Below are 24,384 nucleotides of genomic sequence, written 5' to 3'. Positions count from 1 at the left end.
CATCCACTTTCCTTTACCTCCCATAGTATTTTTCCCCATGTTATTTTGAAGAAAATTCCAGATATGATTTTAATAGCTCAGTATGTTTTGAAAATTATTCTTAACAAAAACATACAACATTTATCACACCTAATAATATTTTTATATATCTAGTCAGTGCTTACATTTACATACCTCATAAGTGTCTCTTATAGTTTATTTGAATCAAGGTCCAAATCGATTTTATATATTGCTATTACTATGATTCAGAGATGTTTTTAAAAACTGCTTTTTATCATATAGCTTTCAGCTTGAATGGTAACTCTTCAGAACCTTTCCTAGACATCTTCTTTATTTTAGCATTTCACATCATATTACCCTATTTTCTTCTTGAAGGCACTTATTATTTATCTGAACCATATTATTTGTCGGCTGCCAGGGTCCAGCCCTGGTGGATCCAGGGAATTCGAAGGGTGGACGGCGTTGGCATGAGAAAAACTTATTTATTGATTAATATAAGATTAGATTAAGAAACAATAGTGTAGTAGGAAAATTAAGTGGAGGAAGAGGGCTGAATAACTTGGATTACGTGGAAGACCAATAAAATTCCAGACAAGGAATTTGCACCATCTACGTTGGGCCACCGGCGCTTGCTTGAATATCTAAGGGTGCCTCACCTTAGGCTCCCTTTCGCGTGGGTCTTAACAGCCAGGGCAAGTAAGTGGACTTGGTGAGCCTCCGTGCCCCAGATGGGGAATTCAGCCTGAAATTAGAGTGAAGAGGAGAAGAAAGAGAGAGAGACACGGGGGAAACCAGTCCAGCAACTAGCTCCCTCCTCTATTGTTCAGAAGGCCTTTTATACTTTTGATAAAACATGGAGATCAATGGGTAACACAAAGTTATGCAGCGTTAGAGGTCCAGACTCTTATCAAAACCAGGCTTTTCTCTCTGCATACCTAATTGTATACACAGGTCTTAGGTAATTTACATCATCTTCCAGCCAAAAGGGCCAATTAACATTTTAAGGCCTTTTTTCTGATAAAGGTTTGTCAACCAGAAGACTTATTTGTGTTGATCTTCCTAAGGTCTGGTGCCACTCTCAGAAAGCACTAAATAAAATTACATTCTTACATAGCAAGGATACAAGAGGAGTGCAGTGATATATAACAAAGAGAAAAGTGATTAACTCAAAAGTCTAGTGTTGCTAACATCAAAACTACTATATATCCTTTTCCATATCCCATTTACATTGATTAACATCCTCCCAGGTGCCAAAAAGATAAAAGAATATGGAGGTCTGGCGGCAGTCATTGGGTCAACAGTGAAAACCCATCACCAATATGATTTTTAACTCTTTAGAAAAGGCTCTGTATCTATAAGATGCTTTCAAGCTTTGTGCCTCTCGCGGTTGGGGGGCTGTAAGCAATTCACAAGCTGTAAGAGGTCTGGGGAACCTGTTAGGCAAGCTAGAGAGCTATCAGAGGGGTTTTAACTAAAACATCCCTTTCAAATGCAGAAGACTAAAGCCCTGATTTGACTTTTTCCAGAGAATATCAGAAGAGTGGAAGAGCAGGCAGATTCTTATTTTTTGGGGGGTGGATGCTCAGGAAATTCCAGGGGGAAAACCTGAGGTCTGATTAGCCTTGCCATCAGAGCTCTTGCCGCATGACCTTGTCACGGGTGGAATTCCTCATGCTGGCTCCCGGCAGTTGGCTGTCTCTCCCACGAGAACGTAAATTAGTACAGTCCTTTATGTTTTGTATACCACTGTCATAAGTGTACATGGCCATTGATGGGACCTCAAATAACAGAAATTCTCTTAAGGTAATTAGTGGCCTCTACATTGCAAAATCCAAAGGTCACTTTCTGACCCAACCTTTCAACAACAGTGGACGCTGGTGACCATTCTTTCTCTCAACTACCACACCATTACTCTCCTGTTTGTTTCTTATACCTCACCAGAGATTACTTTTCAGACTCTTTCCAGGATCTTATGCTAGAAGTTCAAATGTTAGTATTTTCTTAATTTGGTCCTGGGCCTGTGCCTTTGTTGGGCTTCCCTGGTGGCTCACACAGTAAATAATCTGCCTGCAATGTAGGAGACCCGGGTTCAATCTCTGGGCCAGGAAGATCCCCTGGACAAGGGAATGGCACTGCACTCCAGGATTCTTGCCTGGACAATTCCATGGATAGAGGAGCCTGGCAGACTACAGTCCATGGGGTTGCAAAGAGTTGGACAGGACTGAGCGGCCAACACACTTTCACTGTCTTTTCTATATCAAAATACTCTCCCTATGAATTGTATCCCTTCCTGTCACATTAAATACTGGTTTCATTTTGATAATATAAGTACAAAGTTCACCTTAGCTTGGAAATTTAGATTTGTCTGTCCAAGTGTCTATTTAACATGTCTATCTGGGTTCCTGACAGTCACCTCAAATCTACCATGAGGAGAGACACATGATTCTAAGGGCATGAGCTCGCTGTGTCCCCCTTTTCTGACAAAGCAATACAGCTGTCCTTTTCTACTTCACCCCTATCCCCCTAAAAAAAAGGCCTAATATGCAGAGACCAGAATTCTCTATTATCTTTACTCCAGTCCTGCTTGGTCCTACTCCATGCTACCACTGTTATGCCTCCTCTTGTTCCTTTCTTTCCCAAACCTACTTTCCTTCAGTTGCACTTCCTTTGTTTGCCTCTCTGAACCTCCAAGTTTTGTTTTATTCACTGTATATCCCCAGTGCCTAGAACACTGCCTTGCAGGTACTGTTAGATACTCACTTCAGTTCAGTTCAGTTCAGTCGCTCAGTCATGTCTGACTCTTTTCAACCCCATGAATCGCAGCATGCCAAGCCTCCCTGTCTGTCACCATCTCCTGGAGTTCACTGAAACTCATGTCCATCGAGTCGGTGATGCCATCCAGCCATCTCATCCTCTGTCATCCCTTACTCTCCTCCTGCCCCCAATATCTCCCAGCATCAGTCTTTTCCAATGAGTCAACTCTTCGCATGAGGTGGCCAAAGTACTGGAGTTTCAGCTTCAGCATCATTCCTTCCAAAGAACACCCAGGGCTGATCTCCTTTAGAATGGACTGATTGGATTTCCTTGCAGTCCAAGGGACTCTCAGGAGTCTTCTCCAACACCACAGTTCAAAAGCATCAATTCTTTGGTGCTTAGCTTTCTTCACAGTCCAACTCTCACATCCATACATGACCACTGGAAAAACCATAGCCTTGACTAGACAGACCTTAGTCGGCAAAGTAATGTCTCTGCTTTTGAATATGCTATCTAGGTTGGTCATAACTTTTCTTCCAAGGAGTAAGTATTTTTTAATTTCATGGCTGCAGTCACCATCTGCAGTGATTTTGGAGCCCCCCAAAATAAAGTCTGACACTGTTTCCACTGTTTCCCCATCTATTTGCCATGAAGTGATGGGACCAGATGCCATGATCTTCGTTTTCTGAATGTTGAGCTTTAAGCCAACTTTTTCACCCTCCTCTTTCACTTTCATCAAGAGGCTTTTTAGTTCCTCTTCACTTTCTGCCCTAATGGTGGTGTCATCTGCATATCTGAGGTTATTGATATTTCTCCCGGCAATCTTGATCCCAGCTTGTGCTCCTTCCAGCCCAGCGTTTCTCATGATGTACTCTGCATATAAGTTAAATAAGCAGGGTGACAATATACAGCCTTGACGTACTCCTTTTCCTATTTGGAACCAGTCAGTTGTTCCATGTCCAGTTCTAACTGTTGTTTCCTGACCTGCATATAGGTTTCTCAAGAGGCAGGTCAGGTGGTCTGGTATTCCCATCTCTTTCAGAATTTTCCACAGTTAATGGAACACAAATCTTGTGCCAGATATGCTAGGGGCTGACTATATAAAGTTGAGTAAGGCACAGTAACGTTTGTCGAGAAAGTTATTGAGGTTTTATAAATACATAATTGACTACAGTTAGACTTTGCCTGGGGCTTCCCTAGTAGCCCCGCTGGCAAAAGTATCCGCCTGCCAGGCAGGAGACCCGGGCTCCATTCCCGAATAGGGAAGATATCCTGGAGAAGGGATAAGCTACCCACGCCAGTATTCTTGGGCTTCCCTGGTGGCTCAGACGGAAAAGAATCCGTCTCCTGTAATGCGGGATACCTGGGTTTGATCCCTGGGTTGGGAAGATCCCCTGGAGGAGGGCACGGCAACCCACTCCAGTATTCTTGCTTGAAGAATCCCCACGTACAGAGAAACCTAGCAGGCTACAGTCAAAACAGACTCGAAAAGAGTCGGACACGACTGAGCGACTAAGCATAGCAGAACCCAAACACTTTGCCTAATAATGGTTTCATTTTTCAACCACAGCATCTTCGCGCTAAACCCTCAGGCGGCCCTCATCCCGGCTCACAGCCTGCGCGCCCGCCCTTGGTTCCGCCCCAACGACGGCGCCCCTCCCACGCCCCGCCCACACTATCTGCGCCCGCCCTTGGCTCCTCCCAACGGCGGCGCCCCGCCCACAGCGGCGGCCATTCGGGTCCCCACACGCGGCGCAGCGGCAGTGACGTCAGAGTGGCGCACGGACCGTTCTTGCGGCAGCGACTCTGCAGCAGATCGGCGTTTCTCGGCGGCCCGAGCCACTGGCGTCAGTGCGTAGCGGCGCGTGGACACCTGCAGCCCCGGCTCTGGCCTGCGACTGCCGGGCTGCCGCGCGCCATCTTCGTCCAGCGCCATGGCGGCGGCCGGCGGGCCGGCAGCGGCCGGACGCTGCGCTCCGTCCAGCCTCCTTTTGCTCCTGCTGGTCGTGGGCACAGCCCAGTGCTGGGACGAACGCGGTGAGTGCCGCTCACACTCCCCCTTTCCCGCTGCCTTCAGCTAGCGGAGGACCATCTCAGCTCGCCGTCCTTTGAGTCCTTCTGCCATAGTTTCTCGTTTCCGTTCTCCTGCCTGTCCCGCGTGCGCTTCCCCCTCGTCCTCCCGGACGTGTGGACTGTGGGGAGTGGGCGGGACGGGACGAACCTAGCGTGGTTAATATTCCCTTCTGGACTCCCGGAATTGGCCCACCTTCTCCTTTCTCGGCCAGCCCTTGTCGCCCGAGTCTGGCTGGCAAGCTCGACCCTCGCCTGCGCTTCCTGCTTTGTTGACAAGACTGTCTGACGTCATCGTCGTTGGCTGTTGTCTTGGCTGCCTGTTGCTATACCTGGAGGTTGCCACAGCACGCGCAGTGTCTGAGTCACACTTAGTGGACAGGCTGCAGACCTTGGAGGTAGACTGTTGTTGTTCAGTCGCTCAGTAGTGTCTGACTCTGCGACCCCATGGACTGAAGCACGCCAGGCTTCCCTGTTCTTCCATCTCCCGGAGTTTGCTCAAGCTCATGTCCATTGAGTCGATGTTGCATTCAACCATCTCACCCTCTGTTGCCCCTTCTCCTCCTGCCTTCAGTCTTTCCCAGCATCAGGGTCTTTTTCATTGAGTCGATTCTTTGCATCAGGTGGCCAGAGTATTGGAGCTTCAGCTTCAGCGTCAGTCCTTCCAGTGAATATTCAGGGTTGATTTCCTTTAGGATGGACTGGTTTGATCTCCTTGCTGTCCAGGGGGCTCTCAAGGTTAGCGGAGACGTAAACTGTACTGTTTATGTGAGCACGACTCGTGCTGCTGGTTCTATTACGGTGAAGTCTATTGCATTACATAAGCTTTTCTCATTGGATCGAAAAAAATACATTATATTTTGGTGATGGTACAAAATAAGTGATTTTTAAGAAAAAGTTATTTTATATCACTGTGTTATTAGAATTTTCTAACGACATTTGATGGGAACGGTAATATCCCATATAATTAATATGTATGTGTGCATATATACACACAGACAGTTTTTCCAATTAGTAAGTGATGCATGGTGTTAAATTGGAGTGATGTAAAAAATGATTTTCAAACAATGAAAACATCATTTTTGCTTTGTGGAGTAAAGATGTTAAAGCATGGAAAGTGTACCAGTATTGTAGTAGTGATTTGGTGATGAGAAATGAATGTGTTTTTGAACTTAAGCAACAGATTTTTTTTTTAAGCTTCTTATTTCTATTTTTAAATGCTAAAAAGAAAAGGTGTTATTTGTAAGTACTTGACTTTGATTACTCCTTTGATGTTTTACTAAAAAGTCAAGTTGTATTTAAATGTCTGTACATTTTACATATGTATTTCTAGAAAGTTTCATATAGATAGGAGACTTTGATCAGAATTATAATTTATAAACTGGATTAAAACATTAGTTGAACCTTCAATCCCTTCTTAAATAAATGAGGTTTACAGATGAGTCAAGGGAATGAAAAAAAGGAACTGAATTTAAATAAATGGTGAACTGCTTCCTGGTAGCTCTTAGTCTGCCTGCTGTATAAAACTATTGTTCTGGAACAAAAGGCACTAAAATATTTTCAGAGTAAACACAGTCTTAACTACTTGGGCTTAACTTTCTTTTGAGGAACTGCTTGTCTTTTGTTTGACTTTGCATGTACTTACTTTGTCCTTAGCTAGCACAAAGCAATAATATGCCCAGAAAAGAAAAATTGTACCAGTTCTAAAGAGAGTACCTAAAAACTTTCAAAATTCTTTATTGAGCTACTTTGTATTTGTTATTCTTTTGGGTGTTGGATACATAGCAGTGAACAAACAGTGTTTTGCCCTGAAGGAGTTTACATCTGTTGAGAAATAGACAATAAATAAATCAGGTAAAAAAAAGTGTTGTATTGTAAATAGTGGTATGTGTTTGTGTACTCAGTTGCTCAGTCGTGTCTGACTCTGCAGCCCCATGGACTGTAGACCCCCAGGCTCCTCTGTCCGTGGAATTTTCCAGGCAAGAATACTGGAGTGGGTTGCCACTTCCTTCTCCAGGGAACTTCCTGACCCAGGGCATCAAACTTGCATCTCCTGCATTGGCAGGCAGGTTCTTTACCACTAGCACCACCGGGGAAGCCTGAATAGTGGTGTGGACGTTGATAAAAATAGGATAAGGCGGACAGAGTGTGTAGGTAGAAGCAGGGAGTTTGAAAATATACATTTATCAGGGAAGAAGTCACATTTAAGGTGATAGTTGATGAGAAATCTGAATGGATGGGTGTGCTATGACCTGTATTATATTTTAGTCTACTCTATCTAGTCGTGTCAGGAGGATCCCTTGGAGAAGGGTTCAGCTACCCACTCCATTATTCATGGGCTTCCTGGTGTCTCAGACGATAAAGAATCTTCCTGCAATGTGGAAGACCTAGGTTCCATCCCTGGATTGGGAAGATCCCCTGGAGGAGGGCATGGCAATCCACTTCAGTATTCTTACCTGGAGAATCCCCATGAATAGAGGAGCCTGGCAGGCTACAACCACGGGGTCACAAAGAATAGGACACGACTGAGCAACTAAGCACAGGACACACAATACACATATGTGTGTGTGTATTTACATGTCTATCTAATATGACCTGTATTTTAGAGGCTCATTCTGCCTGCTCCTTGGAAAACAGACCATAGCGGGTGAGGGTGTGGGGGAAGCTGGGGGGTAGTGAAGTTTCAAGAGAGGTGATGGTTTGGGCCATGGAGAAGCAGTAGAGTTGATGAGAGTGGTTGGCTTCTCACTTGTTTTGAATGTAGAAATGACAAGGTGATTCTGCTGGATTAGACATAGGGGTGGAAGGAAGAGAAAAGACAAAGATGACTTCATGGTTTTGGGTCTGAGTGGCTAGAAGGATGGAATTACCATTTCCTGAGATGGGGGATTGTGGGAGAATCAGGTTTGGGGAGTTTGGTTTTGTTCACCTTAAGCTTGAGACCTCCTATGAGTAAATTTCGATTTGTGAGTCTGGATTTCAGGGAACTCTGTGTGACCCTTGACTGATGTGGAGTAAGGTTGTGAGCATTTTGTTCTTAGACCTTGTGTTAGTTCAAGCTTCTGTAACAAAAAAGCATAGACTGGGAGCAGCATTTATTCCTCGATTTCTGGAGGCTGAGAAATCCAAGATCAGGTGCCAGCATATTTGGTGTCTGGTGAAGCCCCTCTTCCTGCTCTGCAGATGGCTGTCTTGTTAACATTCTCACATTACAGAGTGAGGGTGGGGAGATAGGAGCCCTGGTCTCTTCCTGTTCTTACAAGGGCACTGATCCCATCACTGGGGCTCAATACTCATGACCTCATATAAAACTAATTGCCCCTCAAAGGCCCTGTCTCCAAATGCCATCTGTTGGGGATTAGGGCTTCACATACAAATTTTGGGGGACACAAAACGTAGCAACATTTAGGATATCTAGGAGGAAAGATGCTGTGGAGTTATGGTAATGAAAACCCATAGGTATGCATGTGCGTGCTAAGTCGCTTTAGCCATGTCGACTCTGTGCCACCCTATGGACTGCAGCTGGCCAGGCTCCTCTGTTCATGGGGATTTTCCAGGCATGAATGCTGGAGTGGGTTGCCGTGCCCTCCACCAGGGGATCCTCCCAACCTAGGGAACGAACCTGCTGCATCTCTTATGTCTCCTGCATTGGCAGGAGAGGTGGTTTTTTTTTTTTTTTTTTTTTTACCACTAGTGCCGCCTGTGGAGAAGGCAGTGGCACCCCACTCCAGTACTCTTGCCTGGAAAATCCCATGGACTGAGGAGCCTGGTAGGCTGCAGTCCATGGGGTCGCACAGAGTCGGACACGACTGAAGTGATTTAGCAGCAGCAGCAGCAGCGCCACTTGGGAAGGCTAATATTTTTCATACTTGATCTCCTATTATGTATCAAGCACTCTGCTAGATAATTTTAGTAAATCATATCTAAGCTTCACAACCAGTTTTTTGGTGAATCACATCTTAACTTTACTGGTAATTTCTATACAGGTAAGTAAAGTGACATGGCCAAAGTTATATAGCAAGTTGGTGGTGGGAATTTAGTTCAGTGTTCTTTGCATTATCTCAGTGCTTGTGCAACAAAGTAAAGTTGTTATTATTCCTATTACTTAGTTTAGTAATACTTTCTGATTTTTTAAACCATTGAACATTTTCATTCTTACAGTTTTTTACTTAGTAGGAGGTAGTATGGCACCCCACTCCAGGACTCTTGCCTGGAAAATCCCATGAACAGAGGAGCCTGGTGGGATGTGGTCCATGGGGTCGCTGAGGGTCAGACACGACTGAGCGACTTCACTTTCACTTTTCACTTTCCTACATTGGAGAAGGAAATGGCAACCCACTCCAGTGTTCTTGTCTGGAGAATCCCAGGGATGGGGGAGCCTGGTGGGCTGCCGTCTATGGGGTCGCATAGAGTCAGACATGACTGAAGCAACTTAGCAGCAGCAGCAGCAGTAGTATCGGTTTAATATACAATATTTTATTTTAGTGTAGTTCTGAGAAATTTAGATCTTTGGCTCAAACGTGGAATTAAGTTTTTATATAGTTTTAGGTGAATTTTATTCTGGGGCTTTCCTGATGGCTCAAATGGTAACGAGTCTGCCTGCAGTGTAGGAGACCTGGGTTCAGTCCCTGGGTAAGGAAGATTCCCCTGGAGAAGGGAGTGGCAACTCACTCTGGTATCCTTGCCTGGAAATTTCCATAGACAAAGCCTGGTGGGCTACAGTCCATGGGATCACAAAGAGTTACACACGACTGAGTGAAAATTTCTGTTTCTCTTTCTGTAGGTGGGTTTTATTCTAATTGTATAGTCAGTTATGACAAAACATTTATTAAAGAAGGCATCCTTTGTCTACTAAATTAAAAAGCCCACTTTATCTTGTATTGAATTTCTACATAAATCTGGATTTATTTCTAGACTTTCTTCTGTTTCACACTTCACTAGTCTATTTCTGTTACTATTCATACCATTTTGATTATTTTAATTTTATAGTAAGCTTTATCACCTGGTAAAGCAATGCCTTTTTTTTTTAATTGATGTATTGACTGACAGTGTTTGTTTTAGGTGTCAACATATGTTCGGGTTTTTTTTTTTTAAGATTGTTTTCCATTTAAAGTTATTACGAAATAATGGCTCTATTTCCTTGTGCTGTGTAGTCTATCCTTTTAGCTTATTTAAGCAAAGTATTTTTCAGAAAATTTTTTGGCTACTTATAGACATCAATTTTTCCGAAAGCCTTTAGCACAATTTCTTTCTAGTTCCAAGGAAGCCCAGTTGGCTTCCTGATTGTACCTGCCTTAAATTTATTTAGGTTTTATTTATATATATTTTTTCTTATATAGATCACGTATTGACCGTAAGTTTCTTTCTAGATATTTTATGGATGTATATAGTAATTATATACACAAATATAGTACATATGTAATTTGTCATATAAAAATATAGTAATTTGTCAGTAATTTGAGATAGGCTTTAAATTTTCTTCTGTAATTAGACATTACAGTTATAAGAAGAGTTTTGGCTTTTTGGTAAGCTGACAAAATATCCAACCGTCTTGTTAAATTCTCCTAATACAACAGAGTTGTCTTTTGGGAAGTTCTCTTGGATTTTGTAGGTTCAACAGCTCTAAATAAAATGTTATTTCTTCTACTCTGTACCAAACATGACAGACAGTGTTTGATGATTATTCAAAAGCTGTTTTCTTCTTTCGTCTCCTTGTCTTTTTCCATGTACATATTGAAAAGTCAAATACTCATTTTACTTGAATCTCTTGACACTAAGTGGTCTTGTCAATCTACTGGAGGAATTCTGGGGAAAGTATCTTTAAGTTTTGTTGGAAAATTATTAATCTTATTTCTCTGTTTTCTTTCAACCCTCTCTTTTTTAAAATGATGAAATACTTTAATTACAGGCCATAAGTAAATCCTACAGTATAAACCATTTTTAAATGAACCTTTCCCTAAATAGTAAAAATAACATTACATCTAACAAAATTAGGCCTAATTTCTTAATATCAACTAATTACTTATTCCATATTCGGATACTACAGTTGTCCCTGAAATATCTAAGCTAGTTTGTTCAAACCTGGGCCCAGTCTAGGACCATGCATCGCATATGATTGAATTATTGCTTAAGTCTTTTGAAAATGTAGAAGGGTCTCTTTTTTTCCATGCCCCTGCTTTGCTGAAGCGATTGGGCCAGTTGTTCTTCAGAATATCCTACCTTCTAGATTCTGTTTTCTCATGGCACTATTTTAGCTAGTAAACTGAATGCTAGGTTCAAAGGATTGATTAGATTCGTCTTAAATAACTTTAGGAGGTTACATCACTGGAGATGGTCTAATACAGTCTGTTCCACCTTTGGCAGTGCTAAAGTGACTAGTGGATTACAGTGGTTCTATTTCTCCCTTGTGAAGTTACATTTCTCCCTCTTGTGACTGCAAAGCACTCGTGTAATGTTACTTGGCACCATACCAATATCCATTCGCTTAATGATTTTAAAACTAGTTAGTCCGAATCTGAGTCTGTTTCTTTAGTGGGTTGTAAAATGATGATTTTTCTATTTCCTCTGCTTTTATTAACATATTCTTCAGTAAAGTTGAGAGTATCTATTGTTTCAGATTATAGTTTTGGCTAGAGAGTTAGGATAAACATTTTTTTTTTTTTTAATTTTTAGTTTTTTATTTTTTTAAATTTTAAAATCTTTAATTCTTACATGCATTCCCAAACATGAACCCCCCTCCCACCTAGGATAAACATTTAATTTAAAATCTTTAATTACTAGTTTTCAAATTAAGGAGGTGATTGATTGGTTCTCACTTTAAGTATAGACAAATGAGTTTTTGGCTGTCTCTTTGAGTATTATTATGGATTCTTGGGTTTTTATAGATTGAACATGATTTGCCAAGCACAGCCACTGTCTTGCTGGTCCATCTTGCTCTTGGTGTCTTAAGATCTTTCTAATCTCAGGATCATAAACATATTCTGTTGTGCTTTTTTTCCAGTATTTTTAATTGGTTGTATGTTTTATGGTGAGTGTTTAACCTTCAGGGATAAATTTTTATATGTTGTGCGCAGGATGATCAGTTTCCCGAATCCTGTGGTAGTGTTACTATAGGCTTAATAGGTTTAATTGGGGCTTCCCTGGTGGCTCAATTGGTAAAGAATCTGCCTGCAATGCAGGAGACCCAGGTTCGCTGTATGGGTGGGGAGATCCCCTGGAGAAGGGACTGGCAACCCACTCCAGTATTCTGGCCTGGAGAATTCCATGGACATAGGAGCCTGGTGGGCTATAGCCATGGGGTCACAAAGAGTGGGACACAACTTAGTGACTAAACCACCGTGTAGGTTTGATTACATATATATTTTGTTAGCTTTAGTCCAGTTTTCCGTTCTTTGTTACTGGTTTTCAGCTGTCTTTTTACTATTATTTTATATGTTGTTATTTATATTATTTTTAGTTTTGTTTTATTAACATATGGCCAATGCGTCTCAGCCTAGTCTGATTTATTAAGCTTTCTTTGGTAAATAAGTATAAATAGGATGTGTATTTGCTGATGTCAGGGAATATCTATGATTAGGTGGAAAATCATGGGAAGACTCATGTGCACTGTATGATCCAGTTGTATAAAAATGAACACGAATCAGAACAGCCTCTGTATAATGTGCCTGTTTGTGTGATCAGCCTCTGTATATGTGCCTGTTTGTGTGGCCAAGAAGCTACTCACCAGGCTGCTAGTTTTGGTTACCATAGAGATGTGAAGTTGGAGAAGGAGTGGATCTCTCATTTTAAAGGGAATACGAGTTACTCTGAGACTTCAAAAAACTATAAAATACATATATATATTTCACAACTGTATATGAGTTGGGGAGACAATCTAGGGATGTAGCTTCGTCTCAAGTTTCCATGGACTGCTATTCAGGAGCTGCCATTTCCTGTTCCTTTTAAGGATTCCATCATGTCAGGTTGGTTCTCCGTTTTCTCACCTGCTGGTGTGGCATTTGGCTTATACTTAGGACTAACTACTAGTCCGGGGCTTCCCTCACAGCTCAGTTGGTAAAGAATCCGCCTGCAATGCAGGAGACCCCAGGTCAATTCCTGGGTCGAGAAGATCCCCTGGAGAAGGGAAAGGCTACCCAGTCCAGTATTCTTGGGCTTCCCTTGTGGCTCAGCTGGTAGAGAATCTGCCTGCAATGCGGGAGACTTGGGTTCTATCCCAGGGTTGGGAAGATCCCCTGGAGAAGGGAAGGGCTGCCCACTCCAGCACTCTGGCCTGGAGAATTCCAGGGACTGCATGTTATAGTCCATGGTTCGCAAAGAGCTGGCTATGACTGAGCGACTTCACTAGTCTGCTTCCACCTTCTGGAACTCTGTTGCCGTCTCCTTTTCTGTTTTGCCTCACCTTGTTTGTTCATGTCATCAAGACAATTCATTTATTGTACTTTCCGTGGGATTTGAGAGGCAGCACATGCTGCTCTTTTGACAGGTTGATTGTAGGGAATTGGGTGCTAACAAAATGGTAGAAAGTGATGCCTGCTTCATCTGTACAGTGAACAATAGGTGGCTTCCATCAAGCCTCCTGGCATCCACAGAGCTAATTATGGGGCAGTGGACAGTGTCAGAAAAACCCTGAGCCCTGTACCTGTCTGCTAGCCAGAGCGTGGTCTGAGTTGAAGCTCTGTCCTCCGGGTCTTGCTTGAGTCCCCCCAGTTGACAGAACCGAGATCTCTTTCAGGAACTGTAGCTTTAAGAGGTTTTAGGAGTCTTAGCTTTGCAAGACGTTAGTACCAGTTTGAGGGAAAAATGGATGTTGAGTGAACCAGTCCACAGTCTCTTCCATCATAATCCAAGGATGATAAGTAGGAAGATTTTTCATTTTCCAGTAACACTTCAAAACTAATTTATGTACATCAGTGCTGGACTTCATTTCCTTGTTTTGACGTCTTCTTTTTAAACTGCTTTGTCAGTGTGATTTTAAATTTGTAAGATAATGTAACTTTCTAAAATTTTGAAGTATTTAAAATATTTAAATGCACAGAAGTATACAAGGAAAATCCCATATCCTCACCAGCCAGTTTTATTGAATCTTCACATTTACTGTATTTGCAGCAAGTCTCTTCCCACTTGCAAAGTATAAAACATTAGAGATAGAGAGCTAAAGTCTCTTATCTCCCTCTCTCCTCGGAGATACTCTGCTATTGAGTCATTCCTATGTGGTTTTCGTATATTTTTATATACATGTATAGACTTCAACAGTAAGTAGTGCTGTGTTGCCAGTTTTCAAGGTTCATGTAAAGCTATCCTGCTAAACATTCTGCAACGTACATTTTGCTTGAGATATTTTTACTGTTTCTTTTGTGATACATGAATTCGAGTTCACTCATTTTAACTGCCATAGATTTTGGGACTAGGCCAAAATTGCATTAAATCATTTACATGTTGACAGACGTTCAAGTCATTAAATATGCTCCAGGAGCATTCGTGTATATTTTTTGCTTTTTAAATTAACCATCGATGTTGTCATACAGTAGTACAACATTCCAGGGTAATGTTCTTTTGCCTCTGATTTGCAAAAATTATGTAGAACTTACGATATAGAAGCTGTTTAGGGGGCATCCATCCTGAAATGAAAGGAGGCCTCAGAGGTGTGACTTTCTGAATTTTGTGCGAAAGACCTGAAGAATGTTGTGATAGCTTTGGGATTTGGGAAACTCCTTCGTCTACTCTTCCGTGGTCATCCTCAAACGGCAGGAAAGACTGACTTTTGAAAGTATTTCCTACCACAAGAGTTTGACTAGAACGAATCTTTTATAAGACAATATTTACCGTCTGTTTATCTGTGTTCTTACTGTTTCAGACAGAATATTGTTGCGGGACATAAAAGCTCTCACCCTCTACTATGACCGCTATACCACTTCCCGGAGGTTGGATCCCATCCCACAGTTGAAATGTGTGGGAGGTACAGCTGGATGTGACTCTTACACCCCTAAAGTCATACAGTGTCAGAACAGAGGCTGGGATGGTTACGATGTACAGGTAATATTATTATGTCGATGCCAGTCTAAATTGAATTTTTTTCGGAAAACTGTTTATTGAGATGTTGTTCAGTATTTTGGGAAGCACATATAGAAAAATCTAAGGTTACACTAAAATATATAAATATAAATCAGTCATCCATTCTCTGGAAGAAAGCTTCTACAAAAGAACTGCTTTTAAAGCCTGGAAATAATCATTGTAATTTTTATGCCATAACTTTTTTCTAAGACATTAGTAAGTTCTTAAAACTTTTCATATACTTGGGAGGGTAGGGGGAAGATTACTTCTGGTTGTTATTTTTCTGTCATTCCTCAAAGAATACCAACCTACTCTTAAAAAATAACAATGATTATTAAGGCATTGTAGATCATAAGTAGTGGGGTTACATGTGTCGCTATTATGCTTCAAATGTTTAATATTTTAAAAGCTGTTTTTGAACTGAGGGTGGTTACTTCTGAATGAAAACATTTCACTGGGCTTTGTTCATTGTCTTTAAGTCTCAGGTGTTTTGTTCTTAGGCTCGACCATCTCCTTGAAGTTCCAAAATTTACTATCCTTTAGAAATGGAATGGAGAAGGCAGTGGCACCCCACTCCAGTACTCTTGCCTGGAGAATCCCATGGATGGAGGAGCCTGGTAGGCTACAGTCCATGGGGTCGCTAGGAGTCGGACACGACTGGGCAACTTCACTTTCACTTTTCACTTTCATGCATTGGAGAAGGAAATGGCAACCCACTCCAGTGTTCTTGCCTGGAGGATCCCAGGGACGGGGGAGCCTGGTGGGCTGCTGTCTCTGGCGTCGCACAGACACGACTGAAGCGACTTAGCAGCAGCAGCAGAAATGGAATAGATTTTATTAACTGAATTCAGTTTAAATCAGTACTACTAGATTTCTACTTTGTATCCTACCTGCTTTCAAAAAGGACCTAAGATGATTGGTCAGCTGGCAAGAAACTTGTGTTGACAGTTTACTGCTCCGTCAGAGTGATAGTCTTATTTGATATAATCTTTAGCCAAGTTTATGCAATTCAGGGAGAGGGTTCTTATTTGCTTGGTGATACTTACTTCACAGTACTTTTTTATAGTCTTGCTCACTGAACCATGGAATCTTCAGGTTAAAGCTGAAATTATTTTTGTATTACTTTTCAGTCTTGATGGAAAAAAAGATACTATCAGTAAAGTCATTGACTAAATGTATATTAAATATTATAATACAGAAATGAATGATGGAGTCACAACCTCCGAGTGCTCTTCCTAGTAGAAAAGATGAGACAAATGCTCACATTACATCTGGGTGCCAGCAAAGCATTGTAAAGTCATGTGTTGTTGGGGGGATTATGAAAGAAGACTTCAAGAGGAAAACAGTGATGTACTGTGTTAGTAAGGAATGATAAGATTTTTAGAGCTGAAGAGATGGAGAAGGGAGTAAATGGCAGAGCAAAGAAATCTAGAGGCCATCTTACATTGACTCAGGTTTAGTAGCAGGAGAGAGCCTTGTTTAACTCTGAGAGTTTAAATATAATAATTAAAAGCCACTTTTAGTATATGCTATTAAGGAAACGACAGTTAACATGAAATACCAGTAGAGATCGAGTTTGTCTTATTTACCTAAATCAACAAGCTTTTAAATCTTCCTCCAAATAAAATTATTTAAAAAATGGAATAGTGGTAGCAACAACAGCACAATAGAAAAATTATATATTATGTTATCCAAATTAAAAATTTTTAGTCTTCCAGAAAGTGAAAAGGATGTATGCAAAAGGAGAAAGCTTTTGCAGTCATATATCTGATTAGGAACTTGTGTCCAGAGTATGTGAAGAATTGTTACAACTCAGAAGACAGAGAACCAAATTTAAAAGTGGATAAGGTATTTAAGTAGACATTTCTCTAAAGAAGATATACAGATGGTCAATAAACATGTGAAAAAAAAAATGTTCCACATCATTAGCTGTCAGGGAAATAGAAGTTAAAACCTCAATAAAATACCAGTTCCTACCCAACAGGATGCCTGCCATTAAAAAGGCATAATAACAAATGTCAGTGAGGATGAGAGTCTCATACACTGTTGTTGGACATGTGAACTGGTATAGCCGCTTTGAAACACTGGCAGTTTCTCAAAAGTTTAAAACATAGAGTTACTGTATGTTCCAGTCATTCCACACCTAGGTGTTCACCCAAGAGAACTGGAAACGCGCGTCCACACAGAAACATACTAAATGTTTGCAGCAGCGTTATTCACAAAAGCCAAAAAAGTAGAAACAGCCCAGATGTCCATCGGTGATGAATGAATAAACAAAATGTGGTATTTCCATACGATGGAGTATTTTTGAGCCACAAAAAGAAATGAAGTGCTAATTCATGCTACGTGTGTGAACCTTAAAAACATTCTGCCAAGTGAAAGCAGCTAGTCACATAGGACCACGTATTGTATGTTTCCGTTTATGTGGAATGTTCAGAATAGGGGAATCCTTGCAGACAGATTGGTGGTTGCCTGAAGTTGTGGGGAAATGGAGTGACTGCTCATGGAGATGAGATTTCTTTTGAGGGTGATGAGAATATTCCAAAATTGGTTGTGGTGATAGCTGCACAGCTCTGTGAATATACTACAACCCAATGAAATGGGTGAATGTATAGTATGTGAATTATATATGAATAAAGCTGTCACAATGTATCTGAAGTTTGAGAGAGGAAGATATTGTCCTAAAAAAGAGAAAAGCAATAGAACCAGTCAGATCTATTTTAGCTTACCTTTAAAAAAAAAGTTGTTAGAGAAGCTTTCAGCTGAAAATAGTTATAAAATTCAAACTAGGCCTGGAATTTTTTTTTTTAAAGCTGGAAAATTTTGAGGCTAGCGTAGATTCTTTTTGTGTTTTTCTAAGTATCTTTAGAAAAAGCTTTAAGCAGTTGCTTCTTGGATTGGACCTTGGGAATGGTAGTTCATGGTTTTTATAGAATTTGTATGAAAAGCTTTTCTCAGAAGGTTATATACCATCTCTAATGCTGTATGGAGCCACCATTTACCATATATGATGCTAATTTTTGAACCTTAATGTTTAAAAAAACCTCTGTTTTTAAAGAAAACTTCTCCAGCAACAGTGATTAAAAAGTCGACATTTAAAAAAATTTGCTTGAAATTTATAAATTAGGGAAGGCTTAATATGTACAAAAGAATTCTTCACATCTGTATGCAAGAAATAAGGAATAGTAGTAAATGAGCACTCCTGTACCCACCACCTTGCTTCAGTATATTGTGAACATCACCAGTATCTTTGAAGCCCCTAGTTTGCCCTCCCCCAGCACAGAAATACTCATTCTGAATTTTATCATTCCCTTGCTTCTTTTTGTTGTTTGGCTTCCCTGATAGCTCAGTTGGTAAAGAATCCGCCTGCAATGCGGGAGATCCCAGTTTGATTCCTGGGTTGGGAAGATCTGCCGGAGAAGGTATAGGCTACCCATTCCAGTACTCTTGGGCTTCACTTGTGACTCAGCTGGTAAAGAATCCGCCTGCAATGCGGGAGACCTGAGTTCGATCTCTGGGTTGGGAAGATCCCCTGAAGAACGGAAAGGTTATCCACGCCAGTATTCTCACCCAGAGAATTCCATGGGGTCCATGGAGAAGTCCATGGGTCTCAGAGTCGGACACGACTGTGAGACTTTCACTCACTCATACAGCCCAAATAATGTATATTGAGTGAAAAAAAAATCTTATGATTCTAATAACCTATTTCTACTTTTTCTTCACAGTGGGAATGTAAGACTGATTTAGATGTCGCATACAAATTTGGAAAAACTGTGGTGAGCTGCGAAGGCTATGAATCCTCTGAAGACCAGTATGTACTGAGAGGTTCCTGTGGCTTGGAGTACCAGTTAGATTACACGGAACTCGGCCTGAAGAAGCTGAGAGAGTCTGGAAAAGAGCATGGCTTCACCTCATTCTCTAACTACTATAACAAGCTGTCCTCCCCAGAGTCTTGTAGCCTCAGTGGAGTGGTTACCATTGTGGTGCTGCTTGCTCTTGCCTTTGGAGTTTATAAATTCTTCCTCAGTGATGGTCACGAGTCACCTCCGCCATATTCTGAGGATCCTCCATATTCCCATCGTTACCAGAGATTCGGCAGCTCGGCCGGGCCTCCTCCTGCAGGCTTTAAGTCTGAGTTCACAGGTGCGTTCCCCTAGACCATGGTGGGAAGTAAGGTGGGAGTCTGGCAGTGAATCCTGTGTGGTCTGAAGCGTGAAAATGCTCACACTGGGAAACCAAAGCAGATTTGCCTTCTTATTTTTTACTTTTGACTTCTTCTGCTGCTTCGGTTTTCTCTTTTAGGTCGATTGTGATTACCATTTTAAGGATTCGTGATTAAATTATAAATTATCTAGTCAGACTTGATTAGATTTGGTAATAACGTTGAACTCTGTTTCATACCATACATAAAATTTTATTCATTAAATGTTACAGTGTTCAACATAAAAGATATGACAGGTTTCCAGGAGGAAATAGGAAAATATTTGTCACGATAGGCAAAAATGTCTGAGTACAAAAAATGCCAGCAAAAAAGAAAAGATGGGTAAACTAGATTAATTTAAGAATGTCTAGTCATCTAAAAACAACTTTGAGAGAGTGAAAAGGCAAGCCACAGACTGGGAGAAGGTATTTGTAAAACGTATTTCCAACAAAGGATGTGTGTCTACAATAAAGAACTCCCATAAATCAGAGAAAAAGACAGACAACTGAATTTTTTTAGTGGACAGATTTGGACAGCTCTTTTTAAAAAAATTATTATAGTAAAAGAAGATGTCCAGATGTCCAGTAAAAATTTGAAAAGGTGCTTAGCATCATTCATCTTCAGGAAAATGCAGATTAAAACCTGAGTTCTTCATTAACCACCATTTAATCATAATGGCTGACATTAAAAGGGCAGACTACCAAGCAATGGCAAGGATGTAGGTAACTGGAACTTGCTGGAAGAGGCTGAGACGATAAAGCACTGTGGAAAACTGTCAGTGTCTATTGAGACTAGACACACGCCACCCAGTGACCCAGCAGTCTCATTCCGAGACCCACACCTGAGAGGGGTGCACACGTGTGTGCACAGAAAGACGTGCACAGGAGTGCTCAGGGCAGCTTATTCATAGCAGCCAAAAACTGGAAATAGGATGGCTGTAAACACTCAGTTCAGTTCAGTCGCTCAGTCGTGTCCGACTCTTTGCGACCCCATGAACCGCAGCACGCCAGGCCTCCCTGTCCATCACCAACTCCCGGAGTTCACCCAAACTCACGTCCATCGAGTCGGTGATGCCATCCAGCCATCTCATCCTCTGTCGTCTCCTTCTCCTCCTGCCCCCAATCCCTCTCAGCATTAGGATGAGACAAATTGTGTTTTTTTTTCTCTCTCACAATTTGAATACTATAGAAAATTTTAGTAAAAACTGAAAACATGCAGCAGCGAAGGTCGACGCTCCTGGACATAATGTATAGCAGACACAGAAGAATATCTCTGTATGATTCTGTTTATAAAATGTTCAAGACAGGGTGAAACCAAAGTGTAGTGAGAGAAGTCAGAGTTGGCTTTTCTCTGACATGGGAGTTGTAATGAGGAGTCTGCGGGTGCTGGAAAGGTTTTACTGATATGGGGAGTGGTTACACGCATGGGTAGTATATGCAAACACATAGGATTAGTGCCGCCTTTTATGTATATCATACAGCAGTTTAAGAAAACCTTCCTCTGAACAGAAGATATTTTTTGGGTCCAAGACCTGACTTCCCTACTAACAAATACCCTCCACTTGGATTCCTCCACTAGACACTCAGGTACAGCTCTCACCTGGTGCTTCTGGAGACGCCCCCAAGGTAGAAGGGAAGTTACTCTGACACGTGTGGTCATCTTCCAGTAACTAATTTGGAGCAGGGTGGATGTGACCTTTCAGCAAGAAAGCACCTTCCACTGTCCTGAAACACATCTCTCCTCCTCCATGTGTGTGGGAAAGGGAGGCACTCCTTAGTTACAAGACTGTTTCATGAGTACATTTTTTGAATATAACTTGTTATAAGTTGAGACCAAACTATTATTGTTAAATCATACAGATGAAGCAATTGAAATGTCATATTTTACCTTTAGTTTTGTAGGCGATGGTTTAAGAGGGGATCCATAAGAAATCATTTTTATTTCCAGGACCGCATGGTGCAGCTGCCGGTTTTGGCAGTGCTTTTCCCGGACAGCAAGGGCATGACCGTTCAGGACCGGGGTTCTGGACTGGCTTGGGAACCGGAGGGATATTAGGATATTTGTTCGGCAGCAACAGGTAGGCTTTGCATTTATCCCATCTGCTCTTTAATTCAGGCTTTCTTTAGAGGCTTCTTTGTCTTGTAAATCTGACTGGATTTGTTAAGGAAGTAAATTCTGAGGACATTACCCTGTTAAATCAGATTCTCTGAGGGCGGGGAAGGAATGATGTCTGTGCTTCGATCAGTGTTGCATGTCTTGTTTTCTTTCCCATGTCATGCTTACAGATTTGAGATAGGAGAAAGATGTTGACATCCGAGAAGGCAGGAAAGAATGCAGCATTTGGGGCACAGTTGGCCTTCTGGTTAGTTGAAGAATGGTGGAAGCGAGGGTCAAAAGAGCTGGGGACCCATTTTTTTAACATCTTCAGTGTTGACTGTAGTTTAAGTTTATAGTGTATTTGAGTGTGAATTCAGAAAGGAGCCTTTATTTGCGTCATTTTCTTCCTTCACAGCAATGACCATAACAAGGGCAGAAATATAAAACAGTATTTATTTCATGTTAATCCTCATATGGTGGGCGTCCCTGGTGGCTCAGTGATAAGGAATCCCCCTTCCAGTGCAGGAGACGTGGGTTCGATCCTGAGTTGGGAAGATCCCCTGGAGAAGGGAATGGCAACCCACTCCAATATTCTTGCCTGGAGAATCCCATGGTCAGAGGGGCCTGGCAGACTACAGTCCATGGGGTCACAAAGTAAAAAAGTGAAAAGTGAAAGTTGCTCAGTCGTGTCCAACTCTTCGAGACCCAGGGACGATATATTTCAGTCCAGGCCAGAATACTGGAGTGGGTAGCCTATCCCATCTCCGGGGGATCATCCCAACCCAGGAATCGAACCGGACTCTGCTGCATTGCAGGCAGATTCTTTACCAAAGAGTTGAACAGAACTTATCGACTAAATAACAGCAACAAATCCTCATGTACAAGAAACAACTATGGAAAAAAATACTTGATAAAAATAGTTTCCTGATAGTTTAGGAACAGGAAGGGATTTAAAAATCATAGTCACAAGGAAAATGCCTGCCCTGCTTTTTTCTTTCTAGAGCGGCAACCCCCTTTTCAGACTCGTGGTACCCATCCTATCCTCCGTCATACACCAGCACGTGGAATAGCCGGGCTTACTCACCACTTCGGGGAGGCCCCGGAAGCTATTCAGCATGTTCAAGCTCAGAGCCAAGAACCAGAACAGCATCAGGTGAGAGCAAAAATCAGTAAGTTCCTGTTCAGTAGAGTACGGAAGTAATTTGGACCTTACTGTGATTATGTATTTAGCAGTTATGGTTTATGTGGTATACCTGCCAGAAATATTAATTGCATAATTAATTGTGATAAAAATACAATTCAGATTCATTCTTTTCTTCCACTTCTCTTCTTTAAAACTCAAACAGGAATTTGGTTTAGAGACTCACTTCTACTGCTAGTCATCTTTTAAGTTAAACCTTCCTGAATATTGTATTTGTCTATGTTTAATTCTGTTAAATCTCTAGGGGTCCTTTAAGCTCTAAAGTGGGAATTTTCTAGGTAGAAGGCTGAACATTTCAGTTCAGTAAAGCTCCATAAAAATTTATTGAGCCATTCTTCAATTTACATTATTGTCAAAAATATGTTTATTGCAGTTGCTAAGAGGAAATTTTGTAAAGAAGCAGAGATGAGATATATATAAAAAAAATTAGTTGAAATTAAGCATCCAGCTAATGAGCAGAGAATGGGGTTAGTGGATGATGAAACAGTAATAGATTGCTATGGGTTGGGTTTTTCTTCTCTTAGCAGAGGGTAGAAGTTACAGAACAGTGAATAATTCTTGAAATTAGGAGAATGGAAAACTCATTCTCCGTGGAAACAAGAATTATCGACTAGATATATCAACTAGAAAGAAATTTTTCTCCTTACATGAAGAAAATCTTAAACATTAGCAAATAACTTACAGGAAAGTCTGAAAAAGAATGAGAACAGATGGAAACACTCATGGTCTTGTAACGTGTTAACGCGTGTGCGTGCATGTGCGTGTGCATGTTGACTAACATTTACCATCAAAAGTCCATAACCCTCCCCCAGGTTACTTCTGTTTCCCACTGGAGTCATGAGAGGCAGCAGGGCCTGACCTAGGCTTCAGCGGCCTCTCTGCTGTTTGGCTTAGACTTTGAGAATCGCCTGTCCTATGTCAGGCCGCCCCCAGAGAACACATCTTTGGTTTCCTGGTTAAAAGTTACTCCCAGCAACCATGATGCTGATGGGAGGGCTGGAAGGGCTGCTGGGGGGCCAGGGTGGATGCTCTGTGTCCTGCACAGTCCTGGACCACAACCTGCTTCTCTTCTTCCCTCATATCTCTTACTCATTTGCTGACAGTAAACATGTATTACTGTTGTCATTTTATGAGCAGTTTTAGTGCATTGAAGAAAACTAATACGAAATTTGCTCTTCTCCTTCTAGGATATGGTGGAACCAGAAGACGATAAGAGAGTTAAAAGTTGGGGTCAAACACTGGACGCAAATGTTCTGATGTTTCATCACTTTCTCTTGTAAAACGTGCTCCCTACTAACAGCTGGGGAAAGGGAATATGCAGAAGTTCTGTGGTGTTGTCCTGTGTGGCTTTCTGTATCCTGTTATTTGAGGCTAAGAGTGACATATGACAGAATGCTTCTGTAGACAACTGTATGTTTGTGTAACACGCAGATGTGTATTATATTTGAAAGTGATGACTCCTGTGGAATGCTAGGAATGTATTGTGTAATTTCTAAAATCTGTGATGCTGTAAGAATAAGAATGAAGGCTTTATACCAGTAGACACTGAATCAGAAATTTTCAGTTTTAGGTGGTTTTAGATGTTGATTCATTATTATCATAGAAATGATAATAAGCTATTTGGTATGTATTATTGAGTGTTTGCTGTTCTCCAAACATTTAAACCAAGCTTTGGACTGCTAATTATACTTTCTTGTATGTTCTGATCACTTCTGACCTGAGGAGCTTTGAATCTGTCAGTGGTAGGTGGGGTTCTGGTAAATGAGAATTACCTTTGTTTTAGGAAAAGGTGGAAAATAAGTATCCAGAAGGTTGTCATGAATGACTGTGCTGACAAAAATGCTTGAAACCTCCATATTCATTTTTTAGAGAAGGAAAGTTCAAGTGCTTCAAAGTTTTCTAATAGCAGAAGCATGCAGTTTTCTGTGGAATCTCAAATGTTGTGTAGCAGTCTGTTTCAATCTTGCATTAAAATAACAGAAAAAATAAAAACAAAGGGTTTTGTTCTTTC

At 41.3% G+C, this 24,384-nt stretch overlaps 1 protein-coding gene across 1 annotated transcript in view; it reads left to right on the top strand.

The window, feature by feature from the left end:
- The window catches only part of SARAF (store-operated calcium entry associated regulatory factor), a 26,976-nt gene extending 2,592 nt beyond the window's left edge, over positions 1 to 24,384 (top strand). Inside the window, exons 2-7 of the mRNA XM_069572898.1 lie at positions 4,325 to 4,791; positions 14,678 to 14,856; positions 18,600 to 19,017; positions 21,023 to 21,152; positions 22,174 to 22,325; positions 23,561 to 24,384. Coding sequence (XP_069428999.1) covers positions 4,689 to 4,791; positions 14,678 to 14,856; positions 18,600 to 19,017; positions 21,023 to 21,152; positions 22,174 to 22,325; positions 23,561 to 23,586 — 1,008 coding nt within the window. The 5' untranslated portion in view covers positions 4,325 to 4,688 and the 3' untranslated portion in view covers positions 23,587 to 24,384. The remainder of the gene's footprint in view (positions 1 to 4,324; positions 4,792 to 14,677; positions 14,857 to 18,599; positions 19,018 to 21,022; positions 21,153 to 22,173; positions 22,326 to 23,560) is intronic.

The sequence above is a fragment of the Ovis canadensis genome, chromosome 26, assembly GCF_042477335.2.
Source record: "Ovis canadensis isolate MfBH-ARS-UI-01 breed Bighorn chromosome 26, ARS-UI_OviCan_v2, whole genome shotgun sequence".
Taxonomy (NCBI): domain Eukaryota; kingdom Metazoa; phylum Chordata; class Mammalia; order Artiodactyla; family Bovidae; genus Ovis; species Ovis canadensis.
This window is presented reverse-complemented; position numbering and strand designations above follow the sequence as displayed.